A 12,051-nucleotide genomic window follows, 5' to 3' on the forward strand; every position below is an offset into this window, starting at 1 on the left:
TCCGGATTACCCCCGACCCAATTACCACTCGGCCGCTCTCACAACATCGATTTGTCTGCCGACACCTGGCGAAGAGAGAGGGGCGGTGGCGGGGCGGTGGCAGAGAGTTTTGCGCTCAGTCCGGAATAATTATTTCACTCTCGCTGGGAGAGAGGATGAGGGGGGCGGGAGGGGGTCAAGGAGGAGAGTCTGTTGCCGGACGCGTTCCGCTGTACGACGAGCCGAGCGTGCCGCACCCCGTGCCCGTCCCAACGGAACAGGGGGGTAGTGGGCGGCGAGGCGGCGAGAGCGAGGCTGGGGCCGACGGACGAGTCCACTTGCCATACGGGCCAGGGTGCTCATGCCTCACTTTGACTGTCCCCGTGCCCCGCTGGCGCGGGCGGGCTTGGGGCTCTCTAACTTGGGGTCGGTCGTGCTGTGCTGCCCCCCCCCCCTGAAAAGCCCCTTCCCTCTCGTGCAGAAGGCCAACAACCCTGAAAGAAAAGAAGGGTGTGTGATGAAAGGCAACTGGGACGTCAATGCGAAATATTTCTCTCTTCAGAAACACCTGCACTTTGGGAGTATGGGCCGGGCGCTCTGCTCTGGACCCTCTGGATGGGTGAGACGGGCGAGCCACCGCCACCGTCTTCACACAGCTGCTTGGCGGGATGGCCTACCCATTGCGTCGCCGGTGCTATCATAAGCGTCGACTCGTTAAACGTTCCATGTGGGTGTAGAATCGATCTCCTTTATCCCTGCCGCTCCCAAATTGCTCTTTACAATTTTTCGTTTTCTGTATTAATTTTGGGGCCCAGATCCAGCCAATTTTCGAAGACAGGGACCTTCGTTCGTGCACGGTTTGGGGACTCTCCGACCTCTGTGTGGACCTTTGAGCATTTATGGAATTTTCCTACAACTTCCCATTTTCAAAATTTCTTGGAGTTCAGGTGTTCTATCTGTTTCATATTCCGCGGCTGTGCGCTCGTGCGCCTTCTCTTAAAACTCCATTAAAGCCTCATCTCGAACCGACCTGCAACGTCGAGGTCGATTGTTGGCTCGTCGTGTAATGTTTTGTTTCGTGACGTTTCGAGGATTATAGTTCCACGATGACGGATCCCGGTTATATGCCCAACAATTTAAAACTAGAGGTATATTCTTGCTGTAATATTTTTTTACGGTTATTTTGCACTATATAAGTTTTCTGATAAATGTTGTTAAGACCATTTAGGTGTTAAATTCAGTCATATTCGCAGTGGTCGACTCATACACTAACCTCTTTTGTGTGTTTTGACGTGACGTCGGTCAGCTTTAGTGTCATTTTTGTTTTATTATTGGAAAGAAAAATACAATATTTATGTACTACCGGAACCGTGGATTCTATTTTAATGGGATGAAAATAGTTTCTTTGATTGTTTACCTGACGTTTTTATATTTTGTTAATGAAGAGCAAAACCCCACCTTCCTGCCTTCTGCTTCTGTTTGTTTTTGTGCTCCATATATAAAAGTAAAATCTTAACATTGTAATCTGACTACCACATCAATCTTCATGTTTCTGTATTAATTTAGAAAGTTGTTTATAAAGAAATCTTTATTTTCTAGGCTCGCCGCTCTGTTGTATCAGATGTTGAGTTTCAAGCTTCCCAAGTTATAGAACGTCTAGAGGAAGCGGCAGAAAGAGCTGCTGAAAGAGCTGTTGAAGGCTCTGGCAATTCTTCTGGAGGATTGTCATGGAAAAGCAGTTCTCTTGTCTTAGCACTTCCTAGTAAAACTAATGCCGAAATATTTAGAGTACTTGAAGTAAGTTATAGATGTTAATGAAACTGTTTCAGACTCTGTATTGATCTCTTGATAATGGTAAAATAAAACTGTCACCAATTCTTTCAAAGGATCTGATCACATTCGAGGATAGTACCAGTTTTGCTTCTTGGAATGAAGATGTAACAACACAGACTGAAGTTGAAAATCCCACACTGGCATCTGTGCCAGCTCTTGATGCAGTGTCAAAACTTTCTGCTGTTTCTCACGGTGTTGCCTCCCTTGCCTGTACATTGGATAGAGCACACTCCCAGCAGCTTAATGCCCGTCTTGCAAGTGACTGTAGTCGATGGCTTAGTCATTTGTTTAGGTCTGTGATACCTTGTTCTTTTTATGATAGTGCTTTCACATTACTTTCCTTTAATCTTGTTTCATTTTTACTGGGGAAATAGAATTGCAGAGACAACTGCGGAATGTTCAGCTATTTTTCATGAAGATCCGTTAGATGGCATTGTTAGAATTGGAAAATATTTATTACACAAGCGGTACCCAAAATATGAAGAAGATGGTTTTGAAGCACTTGCAGCAGAGAGGCCAGTTATTTATTCCAGTGTTTCTTCACCTTTAAGTGTTGTTCAACATCTCTGTAGACAGGTATCGGTGATTCCATTAAATTTTTGGTACTGTGATTGCACCCCCTGATATTTAAGCTTTTGCTTTTATGTTACAGCTGGGGCTTCCACTGCGTTGTATTCAGCCTGTACCCTGCAACACCATGTTTGGTTCTCATCAACGAATGGATGTTGCAGAACTGGAACGGTTAATCGAACAAGACAAAAATTCCCACAAAATTCCACTAATGGTTCTTGCAGATGCAGGTATTGAATATCTTCCAAATTACTTTATTTGCCTACAAACCCCATCAATTAAGTACTGTAGCTTATTGTATTGTGGAGCATAACATTTTGTCTTATTTCTCAAGGTACTGTCATTGCTGGACATGTGGATAACTTAGCTCGAATCCAGGAAGTATGTGAGAAACATGATGTCTGGATGCATTTAAGAGGGCACAACCTTGCTGCCTTAGTTCTCACCCATCCAACAGTAAAAGTAAGATGGTGCCTGAACAGCATTCACTCAGTCAAAATTTTCAGTATTGAAGTAAAACTTTTTGTTCCAGCCCACTAAACTTGCTGACAGTCTTTCCCTTCCACTTGGAAATTGGCTGGGCATACCATCATTGCCAATAGCTGTATCCTTTGTGACCATGAATTTATTTAAAATAATTGTATGGATAAATTTTTATATGTACTTTTCTTAACCTAGCATTAGACCATGTTTTACCTCCCTTCTCCAAGTGATACAGAGTCTATTGACAGTCCAAGAAATACCACCCTCCCTATCATTGCAGGACTTGTGAATGACCTTGCTACAAGACGTTTTGTTAGTTTACCCTTATGGACAACACTCCAGGTTAGATTTGTCTCAAAGAGAAACCCAATAATTTAAGATGCCCATTGTCAAAGTACATATTACATGATCGTTCTTCTAACAATTGTTAACTTGTAGGCGTTAGGGAGAGACGGAATCCAGACAAGAATCACACGAGCTTTAGAGTCTTCTGAGATGATGTGGAAAGCACTTGCAAATCTCCCTTCACTCCGCCTTGTGGTATGTTTTTATAGACTAGATGTGTACTTTAGTATGCTACTTTTAGAGAACTCTAGTTTTTAATAGTCCTTCAAACCAATTTCTTCCAGAGTCAGCAACCTGGTGGTGAGTCAGGTTCATACACAATATTAGATGTTGTTGGGAAGCAGATTAATCCATTGGTGAGTCAACCCTTTCTTTACACCTCTGGTTTCTTACAGTCCTATTACCCCTAAATTATTTTAAATTATTTTTCTGATAATGCTATACATTCTTTACAGTTACTGCTTGAAGTAGTTGCTAGTACGGTCACTTTCCAATTCACAAATTGTACTGAAAAAGGACGTGTGTCTTCATATTATGATAAACTGAATACTTGGGTAAGATTTTCAAGCTAATAGGATGTGCATTTACAAAACTGTAATTTAAATATAAATCTAATTGTAAAATCAATTTTGTTCCCCCAGTTAGCGCATATACTTCAACAGGAATGTCCTCAGCTTGTGATTGACATGTGTGAATTGGAGTCACATGGGATTGTGCTTCGTTACTGTCCTCTTGAGTTATCTCCAGATTATCTCCCTACTAAGGAAGATATCGAGCAATTTACAGTGAGCCTTGAACAACAAATTGTGAGCAAGAAGATCTTTGTATCCACATACAATATTATTTGAGTGTGGAAGTGTTTTTTACTACATTTTAATTTTTTTACAGGAAGTTTTGACAGCCACAGTTCAACTTAAAGATGTTTTCCAGCAATCTGTGTCCCGAAACACAAACTTGCAGCTTGTTCAAGATATGGCTGATTGGGCTGGACTAGGAGGTGTTCGTTATCTTCCAGACAATTGGGAACTTCTCCCCAACTCTCGTGAAGAATTGAATCGCCTCAACATGCAGCTGGTGGAAAGACTACAGAATACTGATCAAGCTTTTTCTCTAGGTACAGTTGACAGTTGCCATGACAAGGATTTGCTTTTATTATGCAGTCAAGTACCTGCAAGTAAATAAATTCAAATGCATTCTTTATTTGTAGGAGAGGACAGTGAAAGTATGGCATATGTTCGCTTTGGAATGGTCACTGCAGGGTCAGATGTAGAGGAACTTTTGGAAATGGTACTATCAGTTGGAAAAGAAGTGGAAGAATCCTCCAGATTTCTAGAAACAATGACTCAAGTTGTAAAAAAGGGTATATCAGCATCTACCATTTTACTCAGGATACTGCATATAAATTATGGATACATAAAATGAGACGTTTTTGTTTGCAATTTTTTTGTCTCTACAGGTATAGAAGCTGCAACTTTGGATCTCCAGAAGGAAAATGATGAGAGGTTATGGCAGGAGGGACTATTACGGCAAGTGCCTGTTGTAGGATCCTTTGTTAATTGGTGGTCTCCTCGTAATAAAGAAGGTGGTATAAGAGGACGCAGTTTAAATCTCAATGCAGGTATGGCTAACAGTTACCTTTCAAATTAAAAAATCAAAGAAGACATTGAGTTATGAAACATATGTTCCCTCACAGGTATTGTTGAGAGCACTGAAAATATTTACCGGTACCATATGCAACTGCAAGGAAGTGGTGGAACATCGGGGGCCCAAGGGACTCGTGTCACTCCTACTCCCATGGTGCAGACACCTGTAGGTACTGTAAGTGGAAGTCAACATTCCCGTAGCTCGTCCCAAGCATCACAGGGTTCTCTCTCGTCTCATCCTCAAACTGTTGCTGCTCTACCTATTTCTTCCCCCATTATTTCTCCTCAAATAACCCCTCAACCCATCTCTCCACAACCAATCCCACCTCAGCCAACCTCAAACACGCCTATCTCTGAACCCTCTCTGAATACTACTATTAACTCTCCAGGATTGAGTTCAATATCTGATGAAAAAGATGTAAATGAATCAGCATCTGTATAGAAACAAAAGACAAACCAGCTGACTTTCTGAGTTCCTGTTTAAGCTTTTTAATAGCCAAGTTCTGCTTTGAAATTGATTGACAATCAATGTGTACATACTGAGTGTATATTATATAAATATATATTTCAAGACAGCAAAGGAATCTGTGTATGCCCTCATGTTATTGTTTATATACTATCTACTGGTATGTAGTTCAAAAAAATTGGGAATTATGCTTATTAATTAGAAGATAGATATGAACTTACAGCATTACATTTGATGAAGCATATGCAGCATTATAAGATTTTACCAATTTATGTTTTTTTTAAGCTTTGCTGTCGCTCATTGTTTAAGATGTTGATATGTTGGCATACTCTTGTTCCTGAATAATTTCAGTGTTAATGTTATTATGGGACAATTTTGAGTAAAAGTTACCCATCAAATTTTAGAATTTATTTATTACTTGTTTTCTGTGCTTGTTAATCAAATGCTCCAATTTCTTAAAACAAGAGGTTGTGCTGGTCAGAAAGAGATAATTTAACTTATCAATAGATAGTGTTAGCAAGCACTATGTTGCTTTTATTCTTACACACCTTGTATTTCCACCGGATTTTTTTTAGCTTCCACATTTTGTGCCCTGTACTTATGTAAGATCACGTAATTGATAACCATGAAGCTACTGTTTGTAGTTGTTGTGAATGTTTCAATGCACTGTATAAGAAATCCTCCCCGGCATTCTTGTCCTTGTGTTCCAATTTGAGCCTACAGGGTAAAGTGAAGTCATCGTTTTAAATTGGAATTGTACATTCCATCCCAATTATTAAAGTGCCTGTGCTTTGCTGTTGCTCTTCATGGCATGGACACAAGTTACCATAACCAAAGAGACACTTTGGTGTTAATTATTGTATTGAAATTACTGTAGTGTGGAAAATTGGATGTTAATAAATATGAATTACTTGTTATGAACAATCTGTTCTTTTGAACTCATAGGGTTATGAATAGAACAGGTCATTAATTCACATGATTAGTAGTACTTCCTTGCCAGCTTTTATTCTAGAATTACAGCTTCTGTCATTAACAGTAGTATATGGATCCCCATAACCTGTGGTGCACAAAACATACGGCCTGTTGCGTAAGCAATACAGAGGTGGGTCGTGGGTCTCATCTGTTTCACAGTCACAACACTCAACACCAATGCTTTCATTGGCATATTCCCACATATGACTTAAAATACTCAATTTGATCATTGCAATCATAGAAAACAATTTCTAAGGGGGAGAAAATTGATACAACCTAATGGCTTTATGCAAATCATACATATGCTCTACTCGTTGGCACATACATCAATAGCTATTCTTAGTTTTTCTCAAAAACATAAACAAGCTTGATAATTACAATTTTAAAATATAATTTTGAGTGATTGATTGGAAATGAATAATGCCCAATGCTTAGAACATAGGGGAAAGCTAATTCTCAAACACAATAAAAAAATTGCATAATGCAAAAATGAAGAAAAAAACAACCAAAAACCTTTATTCCCTTTTTTCAAGAGGGAAAATATTGGCCCTTGGCTTACCACACAGCTACTAGTAAAATGTTACAAGGCTGTAACTTGAGAGAACAAATAAAATGTGCCTCCTTCATTTTCTTCACACTAAAAACATATGTATATCCTATAATGGTTCAAACATTGAAGTTTAACATTATACTTTTAGAAAATCAAGAATGAAGATGGCTGTTTGAAGATACAGCTGTACATAACCACTTATGAGCAAACGGAACATTTTTACTAAGTTATGTGCTTTATTGTTGACCTCAAAGAAAGAACTATGAGAAAAAAAATTACAAGAGAAAATGCTATGGAACAATACACCTTAATTTTATAAAAGAAACAATGAAAACAAAATGAAATGGTCAATTAGTTGTCACATAGTAAGGCCAAACAAATTACATTACAAACCACATCATCTATAGTAAATTCAGATTTTCTAAAATATAAGGAACATATTTGAAGATTATGCCATGAACAAACTACATCACATTTCTTAAGTTCAACAAATCTACAGACTGCAGAACTTAACTTGCCATCTCTATAAAGATCATTTCCAGATGATTCATAAAGTTATCACATCAAACTTAAGATATACCTACAACAAAGTTAGGTATGATTTTTATTCAAAACCGAAAAAAAAAAAAAAAGAAAAGAAAGAAAGAAGAGAAAACATTTTAAGAGACAAATTATATCTTCCAAAAATAGTGACTTCAAATACAATAAAATTACACTACAGAGGGGCAAATGAGGCTGAATGGTTTTAACTAGCATTTTACCAAGACCTTAACATTTATGATGAATGTTTCAATCACTGCACGGAGTACAGGGAATCAATCAAAGAGAATAGACAAATGCATAAAACAGAAAGTATTTCAGCTCACCACCCACTCCCTCAGGTACTGCATACACTTATAAAAAATCAGACAGGCTACCATCTGAAGTCAACTTTTAAGGCTATATGGTGCTTAACACACTGTCAACCAATGGCACTCTTGACAAAGAAAGCCACATGTAGCTGCCACATCTTCAAGTTGATGTGCTAATACCACATCTCCATAGACACCATTGTAATGTCAGAGAACTTTGGAAACAATAACTCATACTCATTACAATCTTGAAAGAGAATGTAATATTGAAACAAGTTATTGTGGTTTGCTATGTCACAGGGAATAACACCACTAAGTTAAAGAGGGCAACAAAATAGTGTACTGGCTTCATTTTGAAGCCCATTAAGAAATCCATAGATCCAACCAATAAAAGAGTACACCAATCAGATAAATGATTGGTTATCACAAGTCGTAAAATAATTTATACCAAACTAGGGCCCAAGTCATCGCAAGCAAAACAAGACTAAGGTACAATTTCCGCGAAAGACTTGACATAAGCCTCATGCAGTGTGTTGACGAAATCCGGGTCATTTTTCAGCAAATAGTGGAAGGCTTGAAGAAGCTGATTTTTAGTTAATGGTTCAGGTTTAAGAGGTGGTGATCGTGACACCTGATTTCCCAGAGTCATGTGTGCCTGGTGAGAATGTGGCGTTGACTGGAGAGAGGCTTCATGTGCAGGTGATGATGTGAACATTACTGGAGGCATAAGAGCAGGTTTGGGTGTTACATCTGGCCTCGAGTCTAAAATAGGCCCTGATGTTCCTGGTGTTCGGGGAGAGGCTAAAACCCCCTGTTGAGGCGACCCAGTAACATTAGTGGGTGAGATTCTTAGGAAATTTATTCCGTTTGTAACAGTTGTAATTGCAGAATTGTTGACTGGATTAGCACCTGGACCACTCTGGCCTTTGTTTTTACCATTTTCTTTCACCGGTTTCAGTTTAAACCCACTCCTTTTCTGGTCTTTCTGAGCAGACTTAGGTTCTGGGTGGACATCAGCTTGCTGAGGCGTAACTGATCTCTGTTGTTTTTCAATGTGCTCAACACTGTGAACAGGATTGGACTTCAAGCGCTGTAAAATTGGCTTCAAATTAGGATCATGAGCTTCTGGAGCCTGCACTCTCTGGGCAGCATGCTGAGCTTGAGCTATGAACAGGGCTGGGGACTGGGCTACTGCAGGTTTGCTTGAGCTTGTACTGGCCTTTGCAAAGAAATCCAAAACAGTCTGCGGAGTTTCAGCAGGTTGAGTGTCTGGAGCATGGTTTGGTGATAAAACATTTTTAGAGAAGTAATCTTCTTGTGCCTTACTGAGCATACTGAATATATCAGTACCATTATTGTTGTTGTTATTGTTGTGCAAAGGAGCACTAACTGGCACTGGTTTGGTGACAGGTGGAGGACAGTTAGTTAAAGGCGCCTCTCTAACCAATCTGTCCAAAACTTCAGCAATCCTCACACATTCGTCTTTGTCATAGAACCAGATTCCATTGATATCGCACTTACTGTTCCGATAGAGTAAGAAGGGCTCTTGTCTTTGAATATCTAACCCTTGTATAACTGGTTCCATCAGATTTTGAGTGCTAAGGCGGTTCATAATAAGAATGTTGTGAAAGGGCTCTCCGGTACGGCTGTACACAAACAAGGCCCCCTCAACTTCAGTCTTTTTCCACTCGTTCTTCTCACCATTGAAGGAATATAAAGCAACTTGAGACGCTTTTTCTAGGATGTCTCTAGCATAGGGATCGACTCGCTTGACAGCAGCAAGATTAATTTGATTCGAAGCTGATGAGTGATTCGAATCCGCCATTTTTCACCTCTATACGGCAAGTTCGCGGACAGCACAAACACAACTACGCAGCTAAAGCAACTTCTCAAACTTGCGAGCTGGATATTCCTGTAGCCGGATGAAATCCAGGAGATAAAATGTTCGCACAGCTGCACACGTCACACCTCAATATAAAATTATCCGGCGCAATTGGGACGGCGCCTAGAAAATAACGCTACATATCATAGAGTCAACCGCACATACCGCACACTTTCTGAAATTTATCAAAACATTCCGATCTAGGAGAAGAGAGTTTTAGTTCTTCTTCCTTTTTCTGGCCAAGAGTTTGATGGGAACTAGACTCGCTGCTCTCGCTGGGCTGTGGAGAGGTTTGTGAGATCACGCCGATTTCTGAGTTAACAGTTTTTTTTATCAAATATAACGGACAACGAAACTTTTCTACAAAAATACCCACAAGGAAATACTTACAAGACAAGAAGTGAAAGTTGCTGCTCCTCCCCCCCTTTCCCCGCAATAGCGAACCGTTATCTTTCTATCGAAGCACTGCCGGTGAAACCAGCCCGTAACGTTCCGAAGAACACTGAGTGGGAGCCTCGGAAATCAAGACTGTTCAATATTTCTCGCACAAAAACCCAAGTAATGCAGTGCGTTCAAATCGGGAACTCAAATCACGGATGTATTTATGCACAAAAATAGTATTCAAACAGTATAAAAAAAGGAGCCTAACCTCCTTTCAGACCTGCTCGTACGGCGCGAAGCCGCGGCAGTTTAAACTGAGGGAGAGGCACATGTGCTTCTAGACGTTCTCATGGAGATATCTGGGGGAAAAGGTTAAAACTTTGCATATGATAGGCTGTTCGTAGTCTAAGACATCATTTTTCAATAGACTATTAATGATAAAGATTCGAGAGTAATTCAAAACTAATCAAAATTGCTGTTTTGTTGTGTCGTCTGCTCCCCACTCAGCAGCCACTCAGATTGGAAGTCGATGCCTCGATCCTTCGCCTATCGCTACTGCCCTATGATGGCAACAAACAAGAGATCGGAAGGCTGTGAGCGTCTTGAGCGTGTTTTTAGAAGCTTGGGTTGTGTCTGTCACTGCCGGATTATTGTTATGGTCGCAAATTAAACGAAGTATCTAGCAAACACGAGTCCAGCCTGTCTCAAATTGAATGAGTTTTTATTTCAATTATTAATATGGTTGACGTGCGTGCGTGCGCAAAGCCTCAAGGGAGGGTAAGTATCTTTATTTCTACTGAAGGATTTGTGTAGGCTAAACTTTGACGTTTCAAAGGATTAACGCAAATTTCGGATTCTACTGATTGTATTCTACAGTGTACTAGATCACGAATAAATGACGTTATCGTTATGTATGCATTCCGTAGGTGCTTGGAAGCATGGGTGTATGTTCTTTTAGCAAATCGTAGAATTTCCTGTTGGGGAACGTCAGAAGTTTTCTGCTAGCATTGTGCCAATATAATTGACAAACATTATAACAAAAGTTTTGTACTGTATTTTCTCCTCAAATAAATAGCTTTTGGATTACTTGCTGTCAAGGATTTGTCTTTCGTATTTTGTCGTAGGTTTATGTTTGAATAAAGGAATTATCACAGTAATATATCTTGTCTGCATGTAGCATGTAAATTTGGTTGTTTGAATTAAATTTCTATAGTTACAAATTAGATTTCCTTTTATTTTTATTTTCTTCTCCTTGCAGACCCTCCCTAAGTTAAATTTTCCCCACCTTAATTGCATTTGATAGGAAATGAAAAGATGAGGAAATCTTACCTCATGAAGATGTTACTGATATCTTCATTAAAAACAAGTTTGTATTAAATACCTACATAGGAACTAAAATTTTCAAAATTTAGGCAACGGTTTTTTGCTTCAAGTATAATGGTAAACCAAAGTAAAGACATATAAATTTATTTTGTCCTCCTTTGCCTCCCTTTGTGTTCCTCTTTTTTCCACTTTATTATTCTTTCCCCCAAAAATGCAAGCAGCCTGCAAGGAGGCTGGTTGGCTCAAACATTTCTGTGCCATACGATGTTACACACAGAGGATGTGCCAGTTATTATCTTATTCATCATGCTGATCTCATACCGGAACCTACAGAGCGTGACTAATGAGGAAAGGTCTGGGGCCATTCCTGTTTAGCTGGCCTCCTCTTCTAGTAGTCATAATTTCATAGTGCCCCACCTAAGCTATTTCATTTCATTCTACCTATCTGCACACTTCTTATTTTTGCACACCAGGTACTTTTTTACATTTAACAATTAGGGATTTTGTTTTTCATTTTTTTTTTGCCCAAGAACTTTAACTAGTGGTTCTATGGGAAGATTGTGGATTTACAGAGAAAATCAAGCTATCTGTCACACTTTGATGTGTTGGTAGGTCCCTGTGTCACCTTGTAACAGTGATAGTAACAGGGTAGCCATGTGATTGCCTTATCAGTTGATGGTCAGCAAAGCAAACAATCTTTCATGAGTGACTACTCTGTCAGGATTTCAGTCATTCTCTTATTCTGTAATTAAATTATAAATCCATCTAAATTT

At 39.5% G+C, this 12,051-nt stretch overlaps 3 protein-coding genes across 6 annotated transcripts in view; 2 read left to right on the forward strand and 1 right to left on the reverse strand.

The window, feature by feature from the left end:
- Positions 1-1,015: 1,015 nt before the first annotated feature.
- On the forward strand, positions 1,016-6,243 carry LOC113217774 (pyridoxal-dependent decarboxylase domain-containing protein 1). Its single transcript, XM_026437826.2, has 16 exons — positions 1,016-1,127; positions 1,579-1,776; positions 1,866-2,104; positions 2,187-2,388; positions 2,465-2,612; positions 2,717-2,844; positions 2,915-2,986; positions 3,067-3,207; positions 3,304-3,405; positions 3,495-3,566; positions 3,666-3,764; positions 3,852-4,016; positions 4,099-4,324; positions 4,418-4,570; positions 4,667-4,828; positions 4,904-6,243. Exons 1-16 carry the CDS (start codon positions 1,086-1,088, stop codon positions 5,293-5,295), a joined length of 2,541 nt encoding a protein of 846 aa, XP_026293611.1. The 5' UTR covers positions 1,016-1,085; the 3' UTR covers positions 5,296-6,243.
- A 55-nt stretch (positions 6,244-6,298) lies between these two features.
- LOC113217776 (mRNA-decapping enzyme 1B) lies at positions 6,299-9,987 on the reverse strand. Its single transcript, XM_026437831.2, has one exon. It carries the CDS (start codon positions 9,515-9,517, stop codon positions 8,177-8,179), a length of 1,341 nt encoding a protein of 446 aa, XP_026293616.1. The 5' UTR covers positions 9,518-9,987; the 3' UTR covers positions 6,299-8,176.
- Positions 9,988-10,538: 551 nt separating this feature from the next.
- Positions 10,539-12,051, forward strand: part of LOC113217775 (coronin-2B-like) — a 9,282-nt gene continuing 7,769 nt past the window's right edge. For all 4 annotated transcript variants that reach the window (XM_026437828.2, XM_026437827.2, XM_052266023.1 and 1 more), the window contains exon 1: positions 10,539-10,732. Coding sequence is in view for 3 of the 4 variants with exons in the window: in XM_026437827.2 (XP_026293612.1) it covers positions 10,694-10,732 (39 nt within the window). In the remaining variant the exon portion in view is untranslated. The remainder of the gene's footprint in view (positions 10,733-12,051) is intronic.

The sequence above is a fragment of the Frankliniella occidentalis genome, unplaced genomic scaffold, assembly GCF_000697945.3.
Source record: "Frankliniella occidentalis isolate FOCC.00 unplaced genomic scaffold, Focc_3.1 Scaffold34, whole genome shotgun sequence".
Lineage (NCBI taxonomy): Eukaryota > Metazoa > Arthropoda > Insecta > Thysanoptera > Thripidae > Frankliniella > Frankliniella occidentalis.

What these genes read in the sequence shown, in the direction of transcription:
- LOC113217774 (XM_026437826.2), top strand. Translation starts at nt 1,086, where the DNA reads ATGACGGATCCCGGTTATATGCCCAACAATTTAAAACTAGAG. An exon ending in ATGATAAACTGAATACTTGG is followed by an intron (nt 3,765 to 3,851) that starts GTAAGATTTTCA and finishes TTGTTCCCCCAG; the next exon opens with TTAGCGCATATACTTCAACA. An exon ending in TGATCAAGCTTTTTCTCTAG is followed by an intron (nt 4,325 to 4,417) that starts GTACAGTTGACA and finishes CTTTATTTGTAG; the next exon opens with GAGAGGACAGTGAAAGTATG.
- LOC113217776 (XM_026437831.2), bottom strand. Translation starts at nt 9,517, where the DNA reads ATGGCGGATTCGAATCACTCATCAGCTTCGAATCAAATTAATCTTGCT.